General features: G+C 34.5%; 1 protein-coding gene across 4 annotated transcripts in view; it reads right to left on the minus strand.

Moving 5' to 3' along the window:
• LOC118200863 (osteoclast-stimulating factor 1-like) overlaps positions 1–26,538 on the minus strand; it is a 129,802-nt gene that overhangs the window by 54,091 nt on the left and 49,173 nt on the right. For 2 of the 4 annotated variants that reach the window (XM_085818489.1, XM_085818487.1), the window contains 2 exons: positions 21,030–21,138; positions 10,094–10,185 (listed from right to left, as the gene is read on the minus strand). In XM_085818489.1, the coding sequence (XP_085674615.1) occupies positions 10,094–10,185; positions 21,030–21,138 (201 nt within the window). Of the gene's footprint in view, positions 1–10,093; positions 10,186–21,020; positions 21,139–26,538 lie in introns of all 4 variants that reach the window. The other 2 variants (XM_085818486.1, XM_085818488.1) reach the window with 1 other exon arrangement.

A 26,538-nucleotide genomic window follows, 5' to 3' on the forward strand; every position in this document is an offset into this window, starting at 1 on the left:
GTCCTGTTTGTACAAAGGAAATGCATATGGTCGAACATCGGACGATACCGGTGCTACAGAGGATATTTTTTACTCTTATTTTGCATGAATTTAATGTGGCGACGCCAGTATACAACTTCTAGTTCAGATAATTTTAGGAACTTTTTGGATGCTGTTAAGGAATTTTGTTTGACTGAAGATATGGAAATTTCTAAATAAGTGGATATTTTCTTTGTGTAGTGCTAAGAAGAATTTCCTTTTTATATTATTTTATTCTTTGGTTTAAATTGTAATTTGAGATTACATATTTTTTGTTTGGCTCTAGTGTAGAATTGGCCGCTCCTTTGACTTTTTAAGTGAAAATAGATTGATGCGTACATGAACAATGTGAAGGGAGTGCACAATACCACGTTTGTGCAATTCTCTGATGTTTTTTATACAAACTCGGTGTCCATGTACCGCCAAAAATCGCCAAGAGGCACCCAGACAGGGTTGCCACTCAAACAGGAGAATGAAATTCTCTGACTTTTCCAGGTTTTTCAGGTATGTTTCGAGAAAATTCCAGTCTATCCGCGTAATGTATGTTGGCTGTGCTAAGAGGTAAATTAATTATGGTATTACTTGTACTGTGTAGCAAATTCACTTAATTATTCAATAAATCCCAGAGGACATTTATTCTTAATTATTCTTGGTACACTTTGTTCGATAATTTTGTTTACTTTTCCACTTAAGAAACTTAATAAAATTTAAGATATATACATTGGATCACAATTGTACGTTTTATTTAATTATTACTCATGATCATCACCAGTTCAACATGAGTCTAATCCGGTTCTTACAAATCACAACGCAATGCTAAAAGTTAAATTAGATTTTAGGTAAATTTAATTTGTGTGAGGTGTCTTCTTAAAAGGCACCTTAACACTTGAAAACACAAATATAATTATAATAGGAGTTGTTTTCTCCACTGAAGATTGAGATTAGAATCTCCCCAATCTGGAATAAAATAAGGCTTTTTTTGCAAACATTCTGCAGTTAAATGAAAGAAAGAAATCTATTTAATGATATTTTTTTACTAAATTGAGGTATTTTATATTTATTTCGCAGCATACATAAGGAAAAAATACGTGCATTAAATTTCGTGATGTCATCAACTGCTAGAATTAATTTCAGGATTATGCCAGAGAAAATTTCCTGAAATTTGGAAATATTATTTACTAATGATAAATAAATTTAGAGGGAAGAAGAATGATATGAATAACATAAAAATAAAGATAATTAGTTAAAAACTTAATTAGAATAATCAACGATATTTTAGCGAATATAGTTATATTACATGGTTATCCTAGATGATTGATTACTATTTTTTTATTTTACTGCAAAATGACAAGGTATTTATTAAAAAGAAAAGGAAAAAAAAAAAAAAAGATTTTGCGGTAAAATCCTAGTATATGATACGGCCTTCGCATGATTTTGAAAATTGTTGCCAAAGAAACGTTCTTTGACAAAAAAAGAAAACCGCGAAAATCCGTTTTTAAATTATTGCGAAAAATCCAAGAAGAAACGTTTTATCAAAGAACGTTTTTTCTTGGATTTTTCGCAATAATTTTAAAAACGGATTTTCATAGATTCCCCCCCCCCTCAAAATAACTAATCCATGAATTAATTTACTTGCACCAAAAAATATTTTCTTTTCCTTGAGAGTTTAAAGACATTTTAAACGATATTCATTTTATGAGCTCTTGATAACGTGACCTTCGAACTTCGACACCGGTTTCAAGGTTTGGCGACAGATACATCGCGCATGCACAGCTGTTTCCTGCTATGATGGAACCGAGCCACGTCTGTTGCAGAGAGGTTTTCCTTCTTTACAATACATATTTCTTTTAATTCTAACCTGCATGGTACCGTATACTAGGATTAAACCCATTTTGTTTTATACGAGAAGTTACTGGAAACCAAAATTTGCAGGAAACTTGCTTTGCCTTTCTAAAAAGGCAATCAAATTGGAGCTGCGAAAATTGGCTCTATCCCAGCTGCCCAAATGACACTCACGTGATACACAATTCGCCAAAAAAGTGATCTCTTCCGACGTCGGCGCAAAACTCGCCTTTTTTGGCGGGATCGTTGTATGAAATTCCCTGACTTTTCCAGATTTTGACTAAAACACTTAAATTCCCTGACTTTTCCCTGAATTTTTTGGTCAATTTCCGAATTCCCCGACTTCTTCCGGTTTTCCAGGTAGCGTGGGACCCTGTTATATTACATGGTTAGCCTAGATGACTGACTACTATTTTTTTATTTTACTGCAAAATGACCAGGTATTTATTAAAAAGAAAAGAAAAAAAAAAGATTTTGCTGTAAAATCTTAGTATACGGTACGGCCTTCGCACGATTTTGAAAACTGTCGCCAAGAACAAAATGACTCGTTTACTGCTCATCATCATGTCGCCAAATCCCGCTGTACCATACATGGAGATTATTCTAACCAAAGAACATCTATGTAAAGAAGAAAAGGTTCCATACACGTAAATGCTATTACGCGGCTAGAAAGCAGAGGGAAAATTTTCCAAAGGATTTGGCGACGGAACCTGGCGGCCAGAATTTCCCTCTCCACGATGTGTACAGGAAATTGAGAAACACGGGTTAAGAAGAAACGTTCTTTGACATAAAAGAAAACTACGAAAATCCGTTTTTAAATTATTGCGAAAAATCCAAGAAGAAACGTTTTATCAAAGAACGTTTTTTCTTGGATTTTTCGCAATAATTTTAAAAATGGATTTTCGTAGTTTTTTTTTCCCCCTCAAAATAACTAATCCATGAATTAATTTACTTGCGCCAAAAATATTTTCTTTTCCTTTAGAGTTTAAAGAAATTTTAAACGATATTCATTTTATGAACTCTTGATAACGTGACCTTCGAACTTCGCCACCGGTTTCGAGCTTTGGCGACAGATATATCGCGCATGCACAGCTGTTTCCCTCTATGATGGAACGGAGTCACGTCTGTTGCAGAGAGGTTTTCTTTCTTTACAATACATATTTTTTTATTCTAACCTTCATGGTACCGTATACTAGGATTAAACCCATTTTATTTTATACGAGAACAGGTCCTTTCTTTAGTTCATGCACTGCACATGCGATTCTCGAGGTTACTGGAAACCAAAAGTTGCGAGAAACTTGATTTGCCTTTCTAAAAGACAATCAAATTGGAGCTGCGAAAATTGGCTCTATGCCAGCTGCCCGAATGACACTAACGTGATACACAATTCACCAAAAAAGTGATCTCTTCCGACGTCGGCGCAAAACTCGCCTTTTTTGGCGGGATCGTTGTATGAAATTCCCTGACTTTGACTAAAACACTTAAATTCCCTGACCTTTCCCTGAATTTTTTGGTTCAATGTCCGAATTCCCTGACTTTTTCCGGTTTTCCAGGTAACGTGGCAACCCTGCCAGAAATATATTTTTACTGAAAACTCTGTTTTATTACAGATTATTTATCACATAATAAGATTTGCTGTAGGTCACAGCATATCTGGGATAATTCGGAACAAGGAGTTACTTCTATTTGCATTTTGCTCAAGGTTTCTCCTCAATTCAAATCAAATTCAGATTTTTGTCAATTACCTCTAGAAATCATGGACATATTTTAATGGCACAACAAATGGTATCTGGTGAAACATCGCAGATGAAAACGTAGCAGAGTAAAGAGTAAACAATGCAAGGCAAAAACATCTTGTGAGAAACGAAAGCATCACAGTTCTAAAATATTATCGTCGAAAAAAAGCATTTAAAAAACATCGCACTTTAAAAACATAATCGTCAAAATTATTGTGGCAAAAAGTAAAACACCTATGAATCATCGCATGACGATAACATCGCAAACATGCCATTTTAAGGTTTTAAAAGTGGTAAATGCATATTCACATAATGATTTAGGAGTACAAGAAGAAATACGGAATATTTTTACTTTTATATTTCATATTTTTCAATTAACTAATAAATTTAACTGCATGTTGTACATGAAAAAGTTAATGACTCTAAGAAGATGAATGAAGTGCAACAAAACAATGTTTAATTTTCATTAAAAGAATGTCACATTAACCAAGGGGAAAGAAAATAATTTGACCGTTTGATAATTAAACAATTTTAATACATGTAACATTATGCAGCTACTCATCTTCCTTTTACTGACGTTTTTTTCAGACTATATTTTCATGGAAAATTACCAATAAAACTTTATAAAACAGATTAATTAATTAATGACCTTTATTAGTTAAATATTGTTATGGATTTGGTATTTAAATATCGTATGTTATTTGAATTATAAATTAAATTGTTTTATTCCCCGTGCAATGCAGCGCGTGACGAATGTTAAAGGACAGCTAAGCCAGAAAGTTAAAAATACAAGAGCGCGTGCATTTAACATTTAATAAATAAATATCTCTTTTTGATTTCGAGAAAGTACTAGAAAATTCTTGCGCGTGATTTCAAAATCTTATAAAAGGAGGAAAACCTCTCAGTTCGTAGAAGCTACTTAGTTTAGAAAACTGCTCTTTTTGACTGTAGCGAATTCGCGGATTAGCTTTCTTTAGCTGTTTTGAGTTAAGTTCTTTTGAACGTTTGAGTAGTTAAAAGATAACTACTGTGGGATTTTGTAATACTGCATGAATATTTGAGGAAATTTAAACATATTTGTTGTGATGTGCATTCATTTCAAACGAACCTGTACGCACACAACAATTTTTGGTGTCAGGATTGGGGTTTGAATGCCAATAACAAGAGCGATGGAAGAACAGTTGAGGCAGTTAATATCAGCCTTTGCCTCGTTTAAGGAGGAAATGAACGCGGGACAAGAAGAAATGAAAGATGACATGAAATCTGTTCACGAAAAGTTGAAAGCTGGTCAAGTAACTTTTAAAGAAGACATAAAAGCTGTACAAGAAAAGATTGAAGCAGGTCAAGACGAAATGAAAAGAGAAATAACCTGCGTAATAGAAAGTAAATTTGACGCTATGGAAGATAGAATACGAGCTGTCGAAAATAAAGTCGGGCAAATTGAAGAAAAGGTTTCTTCTGTCACAGATGAAATAGAAGATAGAGTGTCGGCTGTGGAGCAACGAGTCGAAGAAGAGTTTCGGCCTTCCAACAACAAATTGAAGAAAGAGTTTATCCCGTCCAAGGACATATTGAACAACAAATCAAAGACAGAATTTGTGCTGTCGTCGCCAAAGAAGTTAACACTCTAAAGAAATTCGTAGCGACAGCAGGGAGCATTTCGGATGGTTTAAAATTTCTACCCATGCCTGCTCGTCCCTCTCTGAAGCTATCGACATATGATGGGAAGACCTCCTGGCAGGTGTAAAAGACACAATTTTCTATCGTGGCGGATGCGAATGGATGGGATTCCCAAGCTAAGGCCTGTCATCTCGCCGCTTTTTTAAGAGCCGACGCAGCGGATATCCTTCAGACTCTTCCCGAAAACAAAAGGTTAGATTTCGAAGCTCTGTCCAGCGCCTTGGAGTTGCGCTTTGGGGAGAAGTGTTTAAAAGACTACAGCAGGCTCCAATTAAAATCTCGTCAACAGAAGCCTATCAAAACACTTCAGGAGCTCGCCACGGATGTTGAAAGGCTGTCCCATCTCGCCTTTTCAGAATGCCCAACAGAAACAAGGGAAATCCTGTCCTTGCAATACTTTATCGACGGCATCTGGGATACTGAAATACAGAAAGTACTGCAAATGACGGATGTTAAAGATTTGAAAAGTGCTTTAGTTTATGCCATGAAATTCGAGGCAGCCCAGCAAGCCACTCGTCGAGACCACCACCCAGTCAGAGGTGTGCGAGTCCACGAGCCAGGGGATCAACTGACGGCTTGTTTAGATGATTTAACCAGAGAAGTCAATGCTTTGATACAGAGGAGTGAGAACAACGTGGCTCTAAGGTGTTGGAAATGTAGTATTGAAGGGCATATACGACGGGAACGCAGAACACCCCAAGGCACGGATAATAAAACGGATGATTTGACAAGACCAGTGAATGCCTCGAGACGGAATATTGATGTGAAGAAACCAACCCTAAAGTGCTGGAACTGCGGTATTGAAGGCCACATACGAAGGAACTGCAGAACACCCTAGAGCACGGAAAATAAGAGGTGGGTTAAATAGACAATTAAATACCATGGGACAGAAAAGGATTGACAAGAAACCAAAGTGCTGGAACTGTGGAACTGAAGGTCACATATGAAAGAATTGTAGAATACCCCAGGGTACAGAAATTGAGACCATTTCTCAGCAACGACGCAGGAAACAAATTAATGACCATATCAAGGAACGGAGGTTGCCAGACAATGAAAAACCTTGTTTTAAAGCACTCAAGATTTCTAGAGTGGCAACAGTAACGGGCTGTCCATCAATGGGCATATCGATGGAATTCCTTGCAATATGATCATTGACACAGGAGCTAATGTTACCATCATTAGGAAAGATTTAGCTGAACTGTTTAAAGATAAACTTATTTGGACGCCATCCTGTGTTACCCTTCAGACTGCGTCTGGTGACAAGATTGAGATAGCTGGGAAGTTAAACGTGAACATCAAGTTTGGAAGTGCCTCCTACCATCACATGGCATATGTGGCGGATATTACAGATCCATGCATACTCAAACTGGACTTTTTAAGGAAATACAATTTTTCCTTAGACGTCAAAAACAACAAACTGCTTTCAGCATCTGGTGACATGACTATCCATCCTCAGAAGAGATCCTCACCTGGAAATGCCGACATCTTGTCCGAAGGACCCAGCTCGGGAAGCCGCCGAAATCATGCTAGGGTCGAAAAGAAACGCAAGACTACCAGCTATTCTCCATCCCAGAAGCTCTTCGGTCGAGATCTTCGTCTGCCTTGTGACTGCCTGTTTGGTCGCCATACGGATGCACCTTCATTGCCAGAGGAATACATCCAAGATGTCCAGGCTCGTTTTGAAGTGATGCACCGTTCGGCAGGAAAGCGAGTCAACCTAGCGACGGAGAAAGTGAAGTCCAGATACAACACGAAAGCTACTAGACATAGATCCAACAAAGGTGACAAGGTGTGGTTGTGGAACCCGATTCAACGAAAAGGACTTTGTCCAAAATTACAGTCACCTTGGGATGGTCCATACACGGACCTAAACAGGCTGAATGACATCGTGGTTCGGATCCGTAAGTTTTCGAACTCTAAACCTAAAGTCGTTCATTACGACGGGTTAGCTCATTACTATGGCCATAGTACGTAATATAAATAATTGTAAATAGTGTAAGACCATGGTCCTTTTTGTTTCTAAATGTATATTTGATTTGATTTGAATTTTGTATTTGATTTGTATTTAGCATTTGATTTGTTTAAAGTTAGCTATTGCATTTATGCCACAGTTGTAAGTTTGGCTTCTTGTCCAGAGATTATACTGCCCGGGACGTTCAGTCCTTGGGAAGGGGGCAGTGTTACAGATTTGGTATTTAAATAGCTAATGTTATTTGAATTATAAATTAAATTGTTTTATTCCCCGCTCAATGCAGCGCGTGATGAATATTAAAGGACAGCTAAGCCGGAAAGTTAAAAAACAAGAGCCCGTGCATTTAACATTTAATAAATAAATATCTCTTTTTGATTTCCAGAAAGTACTAGAAAATTCTCACATGCCATTTTAAAACCTTATAAAAGGAGGAAAACCTCTCAGTTCGTAGAAGTTACTTAGTTCGTTGTTGTTTAAAAAACTGCTCTTATTGACTATAGCGAATTCGCGGATTAGCTTTCTTTAGCTGTTTTGAATTAAGTTCTTTTGAACGTTTGAGTAGTTAAAAGATAACTAATGTGAGATTTTGTAATACTGCACAAATATTTGAGGAAATTTAAGCATATTTGTTGTGATTATAATAAATTTTTGTTCATTTTTCATCGGACTTGTGCATTCATTTCAAACGAACCCGTACGCACGCGACAATATGCAAGTTTAAAATTCTATTAACTGCAATAAGTAGCATTGATTTTCTACTCAATTTCAGTTTTTAAGTGCTTAAGTTTCCTTCTTACATTTCAGGAAAAATTTATTTAGTTTGTACGAAATACAAAAGTAACATTATTCCTTTGTTCCACTTGCACATATGTGAATATGCATTTACAGCATTTAAAGGCCTAAAAATAGCTGTCTGTGATATTATCAAGCTATAAGTTTGTAGGTGCTTTACTTTTTACAGTAAAATTTTTAAACTGGGAAATTTTTGAACAGTTTTATTTTCAACAACAATGTTTTAGATCTGTGAAGTTTTCATCTTTGCTTTCTTTTCTCCCATGATGTTTTCATGCACAGTTTTTTCCACCTGTAACCGAGTAAAAATTACCAACCAAAAGGCAAATTAGGTTTATGCATATGAACCTTGAATATAATGTACATATATGTCCATGGTACTTCTATTTAGTCTAAACAAAATATACATACGTACATTCCTGGAATGGAATTCTGAAATGGAAAGAGTTAATAAAGTATTTATTAATATGCAGCCGATATCAATCACTTTTTATTACGCTACATTAATCGCTAAAAAATACTAAAATCAAAATTTTGGTATAAAATAAGCCTCCTTAGTTATACTCTTTTGCAAAAAAATCAAAGCATCAAGAAGGACTTTTGCGATCATGATGGAATTTAGTATGCAAAAACATCTTAATCAAACATGTAAATGATTAAAGTTTCAAGGCAAATGAACAAAAATTGTGATCGTAGCACGCATTTCTAGTGTTCAATTCGCAAAGTATAAAATCAGTAATAGAGGTGGAAAATTAATCTTTTTTTTTTTTATTGCTGCCATTGCAATTCCGTACAAAAGCAACTAAAGATGCCATTACGATGATATCAAACACCTTACAGAGAACGACTTTTTTCGAACATGGTGGCATTGTATGTTGCGTGAAGCTGGGTGGTCATACCCAGCAATAGGCCGCCACCTGCAGCATACAGACACTGCTGTGCAAAGATGTTAGCATCAATGATTGTACAAGGGAATTGTCGATGAAATGAAGGCTCTAGAAGGCCAAGGAGCATAAATGCGAGGCAAGATAAAATTATTTTTCGCCAGGCCTGAACCGTCCCAACAGTATCATTGTCGACTATTCAATGCACTACAGCCATGTCTATACCCCCCCATGGTACTGTTCACATTTCACGCCACTTGTGTGAGGCGGGGTTACACTCACAGAAGCCTTTAAGACGTTTGCCTTTGACCCAACAACATCGGCGGAGTCATCTGGAATGGTGTCGCAGCCGATCATCATGGCTGCCATCAGACTGGTATCGTATAGTGTTTAGTGATGAATCCCACTTCACTCTTGAAGCAGACAACCACCGTGTTCATATCTGGAGAGGACGGGGCCAGCAGTCCCAATCAGCTTTTGTTTTACAAAGGCATACAGCCGTAACCCCTGGTGTAATGGTTTGGGTTGCTATTTTATATGACAGCACGACATTTTTAGTCATCCTCCGTACATCATTAACAGCTCAACAATATGTTAGTACCATCCTGCAGTTAGTTGCATTACCCTTCATTGCATGTCATCTTGGGGCCATTTTCCAACACGATAATGCCAGGCCACATACTGCTTGCGTATCTCTGGACTGTCTCCATGCAGTTGATACTCTTCCTTGGCCAGCAAGGTCACCAGACCTTTCACCAATCGAATGTGTCTGGGACACGGTACGCTGCCAGATTCGGGCACCACAAAATATCACAGATCTGGTGCAACAGCTGATGAATCCCTCGCAGAATGACATTAGGAACCTCTACCACTCCTTGCCTCGATGAATTCAAGCACGCATTACCGCCAGGGGCAGTTCGACCAACTACTAATTTGAACACTCAATGGGTGATTGTGAGCCGTGAACAGGTAATACTATGACCTTGATTTTTTAATTATTTTATTATCTGTGTATGAGCTATACACATATTCAGTTTCAACAAAAATAACCACTTTCTTCATGGTGCTTCGATTTTTTTGCAAATTCATAATATTTATATTCATAATTCATAATATTTAAACTGAAAATTCTGTCATTTTAAATGCTTAAGTACTTTAATTAGTATCACCTTATTTTTAAGACATTCAGTCAAGAAAGTCAAATTCCCTCTTTTAGCAGCTTCATGTAACGGATGAAGCACTTCTTCAGTACTCTCTTCCACTAAAATAAAAGATTTTTTTAAAAAATTATAATAGATTAAATTTTGAGAATGGGCATAAATATTTTAGAGAAAAAGAAAGATTCACAGGATTGATTTTTGATAAAAGGAGCTATGCTTAACACATAAAAGTACTTAATACAGCACAAAATCTGAGGACCGGATGTCCAATATCCAGAATGATCTAAAATCCGGACCTTAAAGCCACCAACAAAATTTTTTTTTATGCTTTACGCATGCGCATCTTACTTTTTCCCCCGTAAGAAAACATGTGGAGAATCCATATTTTTAATTTCACTTCGGCACTAAATAAAATACCTCGTCATTGAAGAAACAATTATCTTAGCATAAATTTGTGTGATCAATAATTTGGCTGCGTATCTGCTTGGCTATATCCCAAACCAAAACATACATAGAAACATCGCTCATTTTACAACTACTAATATTTTAATCCCTGACGCCAACCTGGTGAATCATTATTTATTATATTTTGCTTCAGCACTATATGTTTATCAACACATGACAACTTGAGTAACGAATCATGCAGCAATATGCCTAAACAATTTCTTTTATATTAGCAATTGAATAACAAAAGTATGGAAACCTTTTATGTTGACATTCTGCTTGGCAATGATTACAGATTTAAGTTAATTGCACTTAAATGTTGACAAGGAAAAAATTAACAAAAATTTCTTTCCATATGCTAAAAATATAATTTGTTAAAGGGAAGACCAAATTTCTGGCATTTAGAGAAGCACTGAGTGACAAAATAAAGAGATTATAAAATTTTTAGAATTTTGGGAAAGCAATGGAACCCAAAATTAAGGGACTGCAAAAATTTAGAGCTTAGGAAGGTGCTTGGTAGCAAAATTTAGGACCCGCAGAGACTGCATCAGGCGACAAAATATCTAGCACCAGCCATCAATAAGCTTATGTGGGCACTTATTTATTCAAAACTCATAAGTGCCTTAAGCATGTGCAAGAATTAGACGTGTTGTTGTTGTTGTTTCTCATCCCCGTGACCAGCAGAGCTAGATCAGGTCCATGAGCCCAACCCTAAAAGAATCCAGTACAAAAAGGGGGTCATGAACCAAATCCTGCCTAACTAGCCCCAGACAAGATAAGATGTGGTCAGGAGAGGCCTGTGTGGATGAACACAGTGCATATTTTAGACTGTTTATTACCACCGACACAAGTCATTCATAACAAATGGCCACTAAGGAATCTAGTAAGTGCAGTTTGATCTTGTCTATTGCCACTCTGAACCAAGGAGCCACCAGGACACTTACTCTGATACCATGGCTGCACTGGTGGGACCATCCAAAAGGCCTTATTCTTTGCCATGCATGTAGAAAATAGCTCCATATAAGTGAGAGGAACGGCAGGCGTTATGGTCTCGCTAACACCAGCTCTAACCAAGCTGTCCACAATTTCATTTCCAGCAACATCAACATGGGACGGAATCCACTGAAAGTGGATCCGATGAGAAAGGAAAAGTTGTTTTGGTTTCCTGAGGATGTATGTACTTGTATAATCCCTCACATTATGCCAATCAGCCACGTGCTGGACAGCATTTCTACTTCCGAAAATATTCAGATATCTTTTAACTGAGGAAGCCACATGATGGAATCCAGACCCTCTAGAATTGCAATAAGCTTGCTTCAAAATACCGAGCAGAAGTCTGGATTTCTTCTTTGAATTCTTATTTCTTAATCCCAAAATTTAATATAAATGCCACTGCCAGAACTGTCATTAACAAGTTTACTGCCATCCGTATACATGTGAACAGTATCCATAGAGACATTATTAATTATTTCAAGAGCTAATTGTTTCAAGTAGCATGGCAATCCATCTGTTTGCTAACTTGGACAGAAAGGTTAACATGAAAGTAAATCCCACTGAGACCTTCTGAGGGGTCGATAATCTAAGATAAGCTGTGATGTTCTATAGAACTAGTGATAAGGTGGTCAGAAACAACCTGTCCAAAGGGACTACCACAATTGAACTTCTGGTTATTGCTCCATGACCCCAGAAATTTCGAGGTATGATTCTGGAGGCCAAGACCAGAGAGCTTATTGTAGTACTTCACTAAACATGCATTTCTGCTAAGACTTAAAGGCTGCAGATTGGGTCCATAAAACACAATATCTTTTGGGCATAAATTGCGAAGGCCAGTAATAATCCTTGCAGCACTGAGCTGTACATGTTCAAGTTTCAGTAGGTTTGAATCAGAGGCACAACAGAAGATGGGGAAGTCATACTCCAAAATGGGTCAAATAAGGATAACATAGGTGTTCCTGAGGGTACTAGCATCGACACCCCATTCACGGCCCGACATATACTTAAGGATATTAATGCGTTTCCTAGCTCTCAAAACAAGATGTCCCAAGTGACTATTACCAATATGAAGGCCAAATACTTCGGGTGCTTCTCCACTTCCAAAGGCTGACTGTTCAACAGTATTCTTGGTCAAAAATTATATAATTTTCTATTGGTTGTGAAGACACTCACAGTAGACTCTGAAGGGTTAAAACTTAATTTGTGGTCTACAGCAAAGCTCCATATGTCAGTTAGAGCCAGATTCATACTCTCCTCCACCTTTCCAATATCAAAGCCGGAACTCTAAAGAACAATGTCATCTGCAAATAGTCTAATTTCATACTTCTCAGGAATGACTTTTTCAATTCCTACAATAAAAAGAGTGAACAAGGCAGGGCTCAAAATTGAACCTCGAGGAACACCTTGGCTTATGTTAAAACCATATGAGGTCGGACCATTGAACCTCACCCTAATTCGTCTATTTCTCAAAAAATCATAAATCCAAGGCAGTGCTCTACCACGTATGCCGAACTTATCATATAATTTGGCAAACAGACTCTGCGTCCAAACTCTCGAAGGTCCTAAAAAGGTCCAGGAAGGCAGCTCTAGTGTGATGTGTAGGTTTCTTGTTATTAGCATCTTGTAATTCTTGGGCTAAAATAAACCACCTAGTCAATTGCGCTGTGTCCTTCTCTAAAACCATACTGCTCCATCGAGAGAAGGTTGTGGGAATCTAAATAAAAAGCAAGCCTCTTTAAGATCAGTTTCTCCATAATTAAACGTAAAACTACATTAATTAAACATAAAATTACATGAGATGGAAGTCAAAGCAATGGGTCTAAAACTCTCAGCAAAAGCAATGTCCCTTCCAGGTTTTCTAACAGGCACCACAACTGCCTTTTCCCAATCATGAGGAAGACGACCCAGTCTCCAGAAGTCGTTCATGATGTCTAAAAGTCTCTGTTTCCCATGTGGGCCCAAATGAAATATCATTTTTGACCGTGAATACCATCTGGTCCAAGTAAAGAATTTAATTTCGAACCTGAGATCGCAATATCAAGCTCCTGAACTGAGAAAACTCTGCTGAAAATAGCCGGGCCCACATGAGGATTACTATGACAGCCATGAACAACATTATTCACCATGATCTTCACATACTTGTCGTTGTCAGTGAAATTCAGTTTACTCATAAATTGGTAATGCTTCCCTAAAATGTTAGCAGCCTGTTCATGATTTTGAGCAAAGACTCCACCTTAGAATAAGCAAAGACTTCATCCAAAATTAGACGCAAGTATAATAAATAACTAAATTAATACAATTCTGAGCCAAGACTCCATCCAGAATTAGACGTTAAGTATAATAAATAACTAAATTAATACAATTCAGGCTTAATTGTCTCAGTGCGCAATAGAAGTAAGACAAAATTTAAAGGGACATTTTGTCTTTTGTCGCATGTCTTATGCTAGATAGCCAAAAATGTATAGCAGACGCTCCTTTTAAGCTAGACTAAAATTATACTTTACTGATGCCAAACAATTTCAGTTAATATATCAGATTGCACTGTTCCTTAACGTTCTGATATGATGTAGCTTATTATTTTTAATTATAACAATTATTACAGCAATTTTATGAAAACTAAAGTTTGAACTTTCGATTATGTTAAAAATAGTTTTTAATTCTGGAGCTGCAACAGGATCTACAAAGCGAAAGCATGTTTCAATGTCCATCAAACAAAAAGTCAAATAGCTGCAAAAAATGGATATAGGTATATCCGTCTCAAAATTATGCGAGGAGTATGGCATTGGAAAGTCAACTGAATATGGCATAACAGAAAAAGGAATTTTTTGTGGATTTTGTCACACCATTCGCAATGAATAACAGAAAAATTATTCGCTATGCTAAAATTGACAATTATGACAAAGTGATGGTTGAATGGGTCAGACAGCATTGCAGCCAGGGATGTGGAGTCGGAATCAGGTAGATTTTTGGGTAAAAGGAGTCGGAGTTGGAGTCACTAAAAAACACGTCGACTCCGACTCCAGTTTTTGTTGGACAGTTTGAATTTGAAATGAAATTAAAGTGCATTGAAAAAGAATTAACGACAAACTGAGTTAATATTTTTATGTATATACAATATATATTAATAAATAGTTATTTTCTATTTTATTGGCATATTAGTAAATAAATATAAGGGAGTAGGATGGATGTGATATTTGCCATATTAAACTGATTCATTTAGTTACTAATCTCATTGGTGAATTGAGGTAAGCAGGAAGAACTTCCAAAATTGATGCCATTCTTAGGAAGCGAGCAGGACAAGGAGCAACGCAATGGAGAAGTACATATTTAATGATATAGTGGTTGCTAGGATTAAAAACTTTCAGAAGATGTAAATAACCCTAATATTTTACCAACAGAAAGACTGTGGAATGATCTTGCAGAACTGCAAATCCTTCTTTCAACACCATATATAGCCACAAAAAAGCTACATTCTGAAGAATTCACAAGAGGCAAGGCTGGAAGAATGTGATGTTTGTTCTTTCTGAAATGGAGGGTTTATTGCAGAAGGAATCATTTCTTCAATGAAGAAAATAGAAACTAGTTTGCTAGACAATAAGATTGCGCTGGGTTCAATATATGTAGATTCAAAACGCCGAATTTTGTTGGATAACAAACAAATTAAAAAGGCAAAGAAAGCCATCTATGAACTTTCATTAAGAATGAAATTATTCTCAGAACAACTGGAGTATTCAAATCAGGACAGTCAAACTGCAGATATTGCAACTGAGTCTATCATCTTCTTCCACTGATGAATTAGATTTTGAGAAATATTTGGATAATATTGAAAAGGCTAAGGCAAAGCAAATGAAAATAAAGAACCAAGAGCCTTTAGATATAAAAATGAAAAAATACAAACAAGATTTATACACGGCCTTTGAAGAAATAGATAAATATGATTGCTCTTGCAAGACACCTCTTTTAGAACTTACAAAAGTCTATCCTGAAAAGTTAAAGGAAGTAGCCGTAACAGTAACAGCTCTTCTTCCTACTTAAGCCAGTGTGGAAAGACTCTTCTCAATTCTGGAGATTAGCAAATTGGATCTATGGTCCTCTAACAAAGAAGATTTTGTTGAAGTTTTACTGTTTCTTAGAAATTACTAATGCCAGTTTTTCCATTTCACAATAAATGCTAATTAATATTAAAAATTTGCTTTCTGTAGCATCTACTACTTCTTTTATATTAAAAAAATAAGCTGTACCCATGTTTATATGTTTACATATATATGAAGGAGTTAGAGTCGAAGTCGGAGTCAAAGTCATTAAAATTCCAGGAGTCGGAGTCGGTCATTTTCCCTACCAACTCCACAGCCCTGGTTGCAGCGAGGGGTGCGCGAATGACGGATCCAATGCTAATGGGTCAAGTTAAAATATTAAATTAACTTAAAAATTGAATGCACATACTCGACAGGTTGTTTAACCAAATTTAAAAATTGCGATGGTATAAGCAATTATAAATTTTAGGTGAAAACGCTTCAGATAATACTGAAGCTGCTGAAGTACTTGCAGACGAATTTATTAAATTCACTTCACCAAGTTATCTTCAGAATAAATTTACGATACTGATGAAACTGGTCTTTTCTGGCAATATGTACCACGAAATACCTTGGTAACCTATACAGAAGAGGCTCCAACTGGTGTCAAAGATTATTAAGCTAGACTTACAATTTTAGCATGTGCAAATGTAGTAGGAATGCACAAGTTAAACTTTTTGCAATCGGAAAAAATACACAACCTTGAGCATTTAAAGGAGTAAAGATTTTCCCGTTATATATTGTGCAAATAAAAGAGAACGTATGACACAAGCGTTAATCTATGATTGGTTTGAAAATCATTTCATACCCGAGGCTTGGCAAAATTTGAATTCCACTGGTTTAAATGATGATGCAAAAATTGTCTTGATTGTACATAAGCATTCGGCTAATATTTCACTTAAAGTTTTAATGAAAGATATTGTATACATGTTATTCTTTCCTCCAAACTGTATGCCCATCTTTCAGCTTATGGATATCGGAATAATGCGCACACCGAAATGCAAATATAAAGTAGCATTTTTAAAATCCATGTTAAATTTTTGGATAATGGCAACACTATTCAAGAATATTTTAAATATTTTGGCATAAAATCTGCCGTGTGGAGCATCGCAAGCTTGTGGGCGATGTACCTCCAGATACTTTAAAAAATGCTTGGCATAATTTATAGCCAGCTAGTGATAGCGGCGAATTTGAAGGCTTTCGGATATCACAAACCACGTGTGAAATTTTCCGATTAATGGATTTTGTAAAGAAATCTGGAGAAGCGGTAATAAATGAAGATGATATAACAGAAGTTTTTGACTGCGATGACAATGCTCCAATCATCAATCAATTAACGGACAGAGAAATCTGTAGTATGTTTCTAGATCTCGAAAATACTGCTACCGATAGTGAAGAAACTGGTAGCGAGTTTATTGAAAACGAAAAAATTTCAATTGACAAGTTAGTTGGAATTCTCGACTCAGCAAATACAGACAGGATTTGAACAGTGGAACTCTATAACTGAACAAGAAATTATGTCTGTATGTAAAATTAAATAGAAAATATTAGCAAAAACAACAAAGCAACTTAAACAATTTACATTCAAAGAAATGTTTAATAAAGTAAACAAATAAACATTGGGCCTTTCTTTTTTTTCTTTTCTTTTCTTTCTTTTTTTTTTTTTTTTTTTTTTTTTTTTTTTTTGTAAATTTTGATACCCTTTAGATTATAAATGCTTCACCATTTCATATTTTTAATTTTATAATTTTTGCATGCCATCTTACTAGATTTAAACTGATAATCTAATATCCGGAAAAATTCCAAATCCAGAATCGCCAAAGTCCTGACGAGTTCTATCTTGGACTTTGTACTGTATAACATACAGCGTATTACAAACCAATGCAAAAATACATATATTATAGAATGAAACAGAAATAAAAGGCATTCTTATACACTGTGTTTTAACATAATGTGCAACTTTTTAAATACACTATTTTCAAGTTTTATAACAAAACTACATTTAATTAAGAAGTTAATCATGGAGAATCATTTATGACCACACCAAATAATGAATGAGTCTACCCTTCTTTCAGAGACACATATCTGTAAGTTTTTCTGCATTTTCACATATGAACCTCAACATGCATCTGTTGATAATACTAATTTATGTAAATTATATCATTTCCTAGCAAATCCTGAAAGCTGACGACTGATAGCCTTTGAATTTGCTTTAACTCTTTCACAACCAATCTGCCTGACACGGCCCTACATTGAAACAACTGGAACCGCCTGAAAACGGCCGATATTGTAATATTGTTTTCTTCCCCCTCCTAAGGTATGCAGTAGCAGGTGCAGTTTCCCCAAATGCATTCTATCAATTTACTGCAGACAGCTTGTCCTAAGAGGTTTCTTATCTTTTGCTTGCTCGTGACATTTCAATGTTGATTCTTTTGTGGTACAGTGTGCTTTTAAGCTTTAAACAGCAATGAAATTGAAGTTTAAAAATTTAAGGATTATATTAATTTTTAATCAATTTATTCCTTCCTATAAAAATAACAGAAATAAACCAAATCTAAGTCGTGATCATAACAAAACCAGAAACGCTTGTTGGTCTGACCTTCAGAATAGTTTTATAAAGAACGGGGTCAAAGGCTAATGGAATCTTTTTGTTAGAAAGTACAAAGGATGTCATTCGAAATCTTCACACCTATTTTCTGCGTTAATGGACGGGAAGGAAATTGGTATGAAACTGGAAAAGTATTTCGGGTGGTTTGGTATTTTGAGGATACAGTTTAGAGAAGGGTCTGGATTTCGAAGAGTTAAGTGGCATTAGTAAACCAGTATGAAGATAAACATAGATTACTTTACTGTGTATGACATCTTTCTCATTCTGCAGAAAAATTAACAAAATTATCACGAGAATAATTGAAACCACAATCATGGCATCTGGAGAAATTTTTCTACAGTTTGCTAACTGTTTGAACGCATTCTAATTTTACATGCACTAATAAGTTGTGAATAAAAAAGAAGTGGGATACATTAATGAAATACCTGTATAATTCACATACAGTGTAACAAGAAGACTAATGCTAAATAACTGTTGAGATTTTAAAGTGTTTTAAAACCTCAATTTTGATTGCAATTTCACATATATCCCTCTTAAATAAAAAATTTTGCAAATATAGACGTTTATAGGAAAATCAGTGCATGTGGTAAAGAAAAAAATTAATGTAATGCCATCTGTTGAGAAAAATGGTAATGAAATGTGAAAAAGCTATATTACAAATTTGAAAATGTTTGGAAGAAGTGGACTGAACTTTACATCATTAACTAAAGATGGTAAATTTTTATTAATATGAAAGGTATTTTATCCACCGAAGAAGCTTTGTGTATAACTTTCACAGGATGAAAGTTAAGTTTGTGATTACGTGACCGAATACAATTTACTGACAAAGATTTCTTTATTTTTCCTTTTCAGTAGTAAGATTTGTGTCCTTTGATGCAAAATTTTAATGCTTTCTTTAGTTATGCAGTCTGTATATATATCCAACCACAATAATATTAAATGCAATAAATTTATCAAAAAACAATCAAGACCAGAAAATAATTAAAAATCTGAAAGAAGCAAATAATGATTTTTATTGACATATCAGAAAATTTATCTTGTGGAGAAAGCAAGCCATTTTTTAAGTAATAGAAAGTCAAAATGGAATGAGAAGATTATTGAGGTTATTTCTAATAGGAAATGTCTTTTCTGATCGTAGGAGGAAAAAATTTAAAGGCTCTGTCAATAACTATGGCAGAAAATCAATTGATTTCAATGACAGCTGATTTTAAATAATTAAATTACTAAAAAAGAAAAGATTCTGAAGACCAAACTTTGAAAGCATAATATAGGTCAGAATAAAGATGTTTTTGCTTACTTATTTGTTCAGAAGGTTGACATGATTAACAAGGGGAAGCTAGTAATTAGAAAAAGGTTTACAGTAAACAGTAGTGCAGAAGCAACTTTCAACCGTTTGATACATTGCTGCATTTTGAGGGCAGAAGCTTGGAGCTCTTCAGTCAGAAATACATCCCTATTGTGCTACAACATCTTAATTGCTAAGTTTCTGATCCTCTGACCCAGCTCTCTGTTTCATCAAGATTTTCTGCGGGGTCAATAATTTCAGACAATTCTAGTTATCCAAAATGATGGGATGGCCAATGTATGACAACAACCAAAAGAAGCATTTTCCTGAAGTTATGTATATGTTTTGATGTATGATAAGTAACGTAAATGTATATGTTCTGATTGATATTACTTCACAGGTGACTCCGCAATAATTTTCACATATCAAAATGAATTCCCGTACGAGTATTTTCTGCAAATAATTTCTGCACATCACAGTATTTTTTACTGAAAGTTATAAAATTACACATTTTGATACTTTAACTAAAAGAAAAAGATTACCATAATTACTATGTATCAAGCCAATTTTTCCTAGACAAGATGCTTTCCACCAATTGACATTGTATACGGAAACTGTTGTTTACAGTTTGAAAGTTGGAAATTACAGAGTTGATAGATTCTAATTTTCGGAACTTTGGAAAGCATTTAAAACCTAGTACAATTAGCAACATGAAAATCAGATTATTATTTTTTAAATGGATTGAAAGCATAGGCAGTGATTTAATAGCGGTTTTACATTTCAAGAGCTGAAACAGCATTTTAGGTCTTTATTTATCAGCCTCACGATTTTTAGTGATGTACATATTTTTGTCAAATAACAGTGACTGACCACCCTAGTTTTGGAAATAATTATGTTTGGATTCATATACGGTCTTTTTCCTTTGGTTAAGATTAGAAAAGAATAATTTGTTATTTAAAGTTAATTAACATTTTGAATAATTAAATGGCAAAATAAACTCAGTCGTACTGAAATTTTGCTAAATTTCAAAACTTTTTTAACAGAAGCAATAATTTTAGGAGAAGATTTACAAGTTTGTGGGGAGGATAAGTAATGTTTTAATGTTTGCTTGACCCTCCAAGAGACTGAGATATATAAACTATGGAAATAGTATTAAACTTCTGAGAGGCATGTCTTTTTGGAGCATCTAAATATTATCTATTAACTAATTTTTTTACAATTACTAATTTTAGTCTCTATTTTCATAAACTTCCAGTTATTAAGAAGAAATTTACATCATTAAAAAACTGCGAAAATAAAATATTGAATGTCTCATGACAAGATAAGGGCAGACATGCCACTCTGGGGGTTAAATACTGGAAGAATCTCAAATTAGGTGGGGCTAGATGACTGCGATATGAGTTTTTCAAATTTAGAAGCAAGAACTTTTTTATGGCAATGAGAAGCAGTTTTAATCGTTGGCTCAGATATATAATTAACAAATGAAAAATTAGGCATACAATTTTGAGACTTTAACTAAAAGAAAAAGATTACCGTAATTACTAGGTATCAAGCCAATTTTTCCTCGACAAGATGCTTTCCACCAATTGACATCACTTTTCACATCTAATATATAAAGATTATCCCCTTCTTCAAAAGATAATTCATCAGGCTAAAATCAAATAAAATATAAAAGCTTAAAAATTACTTAAGATTCAAAAGGTAATTCATTAGCCGGAAAAATTTTAAAAAAAAATAAAAATACAAAATCACATACGAAAATATATATTTTATTAAAACAACTCTAGATAATATATAGAAGATTCATAAAGCAAGTTGCAATGATCATCAATACCTGGCTGAATTGCACAACAGAAATGACAGATGCATGGAACATCTATACCTTCTTACAAAAAAAATGTTATTGAAGTATCCGTCAGAAATGTACAACAGCATGAGTTGAAAATTGCATATTAATTGGAAACTCCTGAGCTGTAATATGAGAAATTAGGACTTCTGAGCACAAAAGGTCTCTTAATTCTAAAATTACAGAGGTATATGAGATAAATGTAATATAATACCCAGCTATAGTCAAAACGGTACAGACGTTTGAAAATGACTGCATTAACAATTCTGATGTCAGTTTGCAAGGAAGGACATCAATATTCATCACAGATTATGAAATAACCTCTTAAATCATCGAGTGGCAATTTATGATGCTAGATAAAAGCTGGCCTAGACACATAATTTTTTGTCAGTGATAAACAGATGCAAACAGTGGCTCTGTAACCAAAAAGCAGATTTCCATTACATTGAACATTTAATAGAATGTTCAGTGTTCAGACAAAAAAGATTGGTGATTGTGCTATATCATACACATATTGTAGAGCATTCCTTAATAAAGGTGGTTTTTTTTTTTTTTTTTTTTTTTTTTTTTTTTTTTACCTACAAAAATTAACTTACTTTTTGAATCTCTCTCATAATTACTTTAAAAGAGCACTGAAGTGATCAATACACCTATTAAAAATTATTCTGTCAATATGTTCATAAAAAGAAGTTTAAAAACCATTTTATGTTAATTCTCTATTTATTTATTTCAACATCAAATAATTTTAGAGTGGGTAGCCATGACCATATTACATGAATTCCAAGTTTTGAGATACAGTAAGACCCCGCTTAACGCGGGGGATACGTTCCATCAAAGTAGAGCGTAATGCGAAACAGCGCTAAACGAGGCTATCTTTACATGTAAATATTGGGGTTAGGGGAAGATGGCTAGGAAATTGGTTAGGTATTAAATTTAAAAATTATGTTTTTTTAATAAAAATAAAACCAAACATTTATTTCTTAAAGCCCAAATTAATACCACATTATTATTTCTTGCAAAAATAAAAACAAAATATAAATAACAAAACGAATATTCTTAAAAAAAACAAATAAAATTCTAAGTTTAGTTAGTTAGCCTTCCGCGTTTTCAGTGTTCTGCCTTTTTGTGACAAAAGCATCTAATGTTGTTTGCCTTTTTCTTTTGCGTTGTTCTCTTAAAAGTTCTTCATAAACGGATAGAGCATCTCTAACACCACGCCTTACTTTTGAGCTCCTGTCAAAATTCAGATCATTTTCAATGAATTGATCCATTATTTCAGTTATGGTAGACAAACTCCTTTTTACAAACGCCATCGAAAGTTCTTTTTGCTCTTCTTTTGAATCACTGCTGTCAACATTTTTGTTTTCTTCTTGTTCAGTTAATTCCTTGAGCTCATCATTAGAAAGACTAGCCGCTGCTTCTTGAATTATTTCTTCGACATCTTCCACATTTACCCCTTCAAAATATGTCTGTACAATACCGCACCAAACAAGAAATACAAGTACACTCTTTCGGATATGTATTTGAAACCTATCGCTGCATAATATTTCGGGGAATCCCCGCATGCTGCGAGCGATTTCGTGGAATTCCCGGGTTGAAATAAAAGAGCGCTAAACCGAAACAGCGCTAAACGAAACAGCGTTAAGCGGGGTCTTACTGTATTGTTAACATTTTTACAGAATAAAATCAATAAAATATCTAGTTTTAACAAAAGTTTCCCAAAACTGCAAATATTGTCTGCTCAAACAGAATCATATTGCCCCATTTAATCATATTTTGCCAAACGATTTTTGGCATTTGAAAGAAAGAGACTTAGTTTAGAACACTGTGCTATGAAATTTGTAAAAAATATCATTATCATTAAGTAAAAGGTGTCTGAAAAGAAACTATCATGCTACCAGATTAGAACCATCTTTTAGTTGCAGTTCTGTTGCAAAATTTCAGCTACAAAATGTCAATAAATCATGTGTACAGGTTTAGGTGCTAATGTTGTATCATATGACACTGTGAAAGTTTGGTACTGAACGTTCAGAAACAAGGACTATGACATTCAAGAAGCAGAGCGCTCTGGCCATCCTACTGAGGTTGATGAGTCCCGACTGTGAGAAACTGTCGAAGAAGATCAGTATGTAACCCTTGACAGCTTGCTAAGGAGTTAGATGTTAGTGCCATGTTCATTAGTTGTGCTATGTATCGCATAAACTTGACTTACAAGTTCAATCGCTGGGTGCCACATGAGCTGACTCCAGGAGATAAGGACACATGTGTTCAGGCCAGCATTAATCTGCTTTAATATCAATGCAAGGACAAATTTCTGAATCAGATCATCACTTGTGATGAAAAGTGGATTTATTTCAAAAGCACAGGCCGAACAGGGAGTTGGTCTGCTCCTGGTGCCCATCGACAGCATCGTAATTTCTTGTTTAGTTATAAAGTTCCGCTGTTCAAGTTCTATAATTGCTGTGTCGAGAATACCGACTAATTTGTCAATCGAAATTTTTTTGTTTTCAATAACCTCTGTCACTTTCTTCACTACCGGAAACGAATTATAATGACGAGGAACTTGTTTTAAATCATATCAAAGATGGAGTACATCGAGATGAAATACTACATTTAGTAAGAAATTATAAGCCAAATAAAATAAAAACATCTGCCCTGAAGATAAGGATAGTGTTGACAGATCAACTTCTAATTCATTGCGCGCCGCGGCGTTCCCCCCGCCGAGCAGCGTGAAATTGATAAACAGATTTCAGATTTCAAAACATACTTTCGGTTTAGATCCTTTACATATTAGCAAATATATATCGGAAATTCTATTTGATATAATCGAAAGTTCAAGCTTACTTTTATAAAATTGCTCTAACAGTCTGCGAAAAATAATAAGCCGGATCCAATTAGAGGATTAAGGAACAACGCAATCTGCAACATTAACTGATTTAGATAATTTTAGCTTAGCTTATACCGTCTGTTATACATTAAACGCGCATGCGTAAACATTTTATGCGCACGCGCACACACATATTAGCAGCCGTAAAGGTCTTATGCAAACACGTAAACGCCTATGCGTCAATGCAGAAAGTTTGCAGCTTTGAGGTCCGGATTATAGATCATTCCAAATTATGGGTGTCCGAATTAACGACTTTTGACTGTAATGGCATTCAGTTAATTTTAAAGCCATAAATAGAGGCTGCACATTAAACAGCAGTAAAATATATGTTTTTCATTTTCAATGTTTAATGTGAATCGAAATATGGTGATGAAAAATAGTATTTTCTGCGGAGAAGATCCTTTTTCCAACTGAGACATCACATTTACAGTGACTGAACACAAGAAAAGGTAATAAAGTTTTTTTCCTTAATTTTAAACTTGATTAATAACAGTGATGTCTGTCAATGCTGACACTTTAATAAACAGCATTTTATTAATTACATAGTGCAAATTATCTGACGTCTGCCCCTAGCATGTGCTCTCCTAAAGTAAAACAAATGAAAGAAGAACTACTTACTCATGATTTTCAAAACAGAAGTACTTGAATTTTGTTTATTTTCTGAAGATGCATTATGTTGAATGAAAGCATGATAATATTTTAAGTCGAATAGTAATAGATGTATAATAATTTCAGTTTAAAGATATATTGGAAGTTTTATGTCCTTGAATCAAATGTGTATTTTAATTTTATGAAAGAATGTTATTGAATTTAACATTTTGAGTGTTCTTAAGGTATTGGAACAAATTTGTTACTTGATTAGTATTCAGTTACAGTTAGTGATAGTATATTAAAACTAAAAAATAATAGAACATGGATACATTAAAAAAGAAACATGCTCCTTTACAAAAACATGTAATATTCTGAAACCGAAACTAGAAAACATTCTTCCAATAAAGATGAAATTTCTGATTTGCATGCTAAAATCAAAAGCATCATGAGTGAATTAAAGGTTTGAGATAACAGTAAAATAGATATGTCAGTAGGATCATGATAAATGTGACGAGTCCATTATTGCAAAACTGATGGAAAAAATGAGAAATATTCTGATGAATTCATCACAATTCAAAGAAAAGTTAGTGAATTATTAAATGTAAACAAAGTTCTGGATGATGCAGTTTTCAGTAATTCTAATGTCAGTAGTTACTCTTAAGTCAAACGGTATATCAGGGTTCGTACACATTTCTGCACATGAAAATTAAGTACTTTCAAGGACCATGAAAAAAATTAAGGACCTACCAGCAAATGGGAACTGAATAAATTTAATTAATATTATCTATGCCTGAATTTCACTTTTGTGATACCATACTAAAAAAATAAAATAGATTTCTAAGTGGTCTGTATTATTTTTAAACATGAATTAACATAATTATTAATAAGTTTGAGAATAAAATAAACTTTATGCAATTTATCAAGTAGCATTTAATATTTTACACTTATAACAGATGGACATATTTGAAAGATAAGTGACATTTACATTTTACTCACTGTTAGCTTTATGTTGATTTTTTTAAATGTCTCATTTTGTCACATACTTGGTCAGTCTAGAGGTTGAGCAAATAGCAAGTAGATTTTATGTCAAACGGCATAGGTTAAAATGAGAAGTAAGATCATAATCAGCATGATTCAGAACAGAAGACTGAATGTTGTTATTACTGCTGCTTGTCTAGAGAGAGACTTGCTCATCAGAACAAACCTGAAAGGCCTGATGTAGGCAGGTATCCTGATGTAGGTTCGCAAGTGTTGAAAGTTAGTCGGGCTCTGTTTGATGCAGTTAGTGTCATAGCTTCATGTAGAGTTTCAGGGGTTGAAACCCAGTTAATATACTTCAAGGTTCCAATAAGCCATTAAAGCACCAGAGGTGATAAGTTGTTTTGCATTATTTTAAGTCTCACTAGATGCAAAGAATAAGTTTTACTTGAATTTTTACATTTTTGTGTTTTATCTTGTGACCACAGTGAGTATTAATGAAAGGCAATAACTTGCTTTAATACGTAGAGATAATTTTGAAGGGTAAGCAGTTAGTTATAAATAATTAAATTAGGTAATTAGATAACTTTAGTCATTATGGACTTACATGGCCACAATTAAATTTTATTTTTTAACAATATTTGTTAAAAAAAGCCCTATTAAAATCAAAATCTAATAAAATTTCACAGTTTAAAATGCATGTAATTTATAACATTGATTCTTAAACGATATTAGAATAATTACACATT

Source organism: Stegodyphus dumicola, chromosome 6 (genome assembly GCF_044657685.1).
Source record: "Stegodyphus dumicola isolate Sdum_Otavi_A_Nest chromosome 6, ASM4465768v1".
NCBI classification, from domain to species: Eukaryota; Metazoa; Arthropoda; class Arachnida; order Araneae; family Eresidae; genus Stegodyphus; species Stegodyphus dumicola.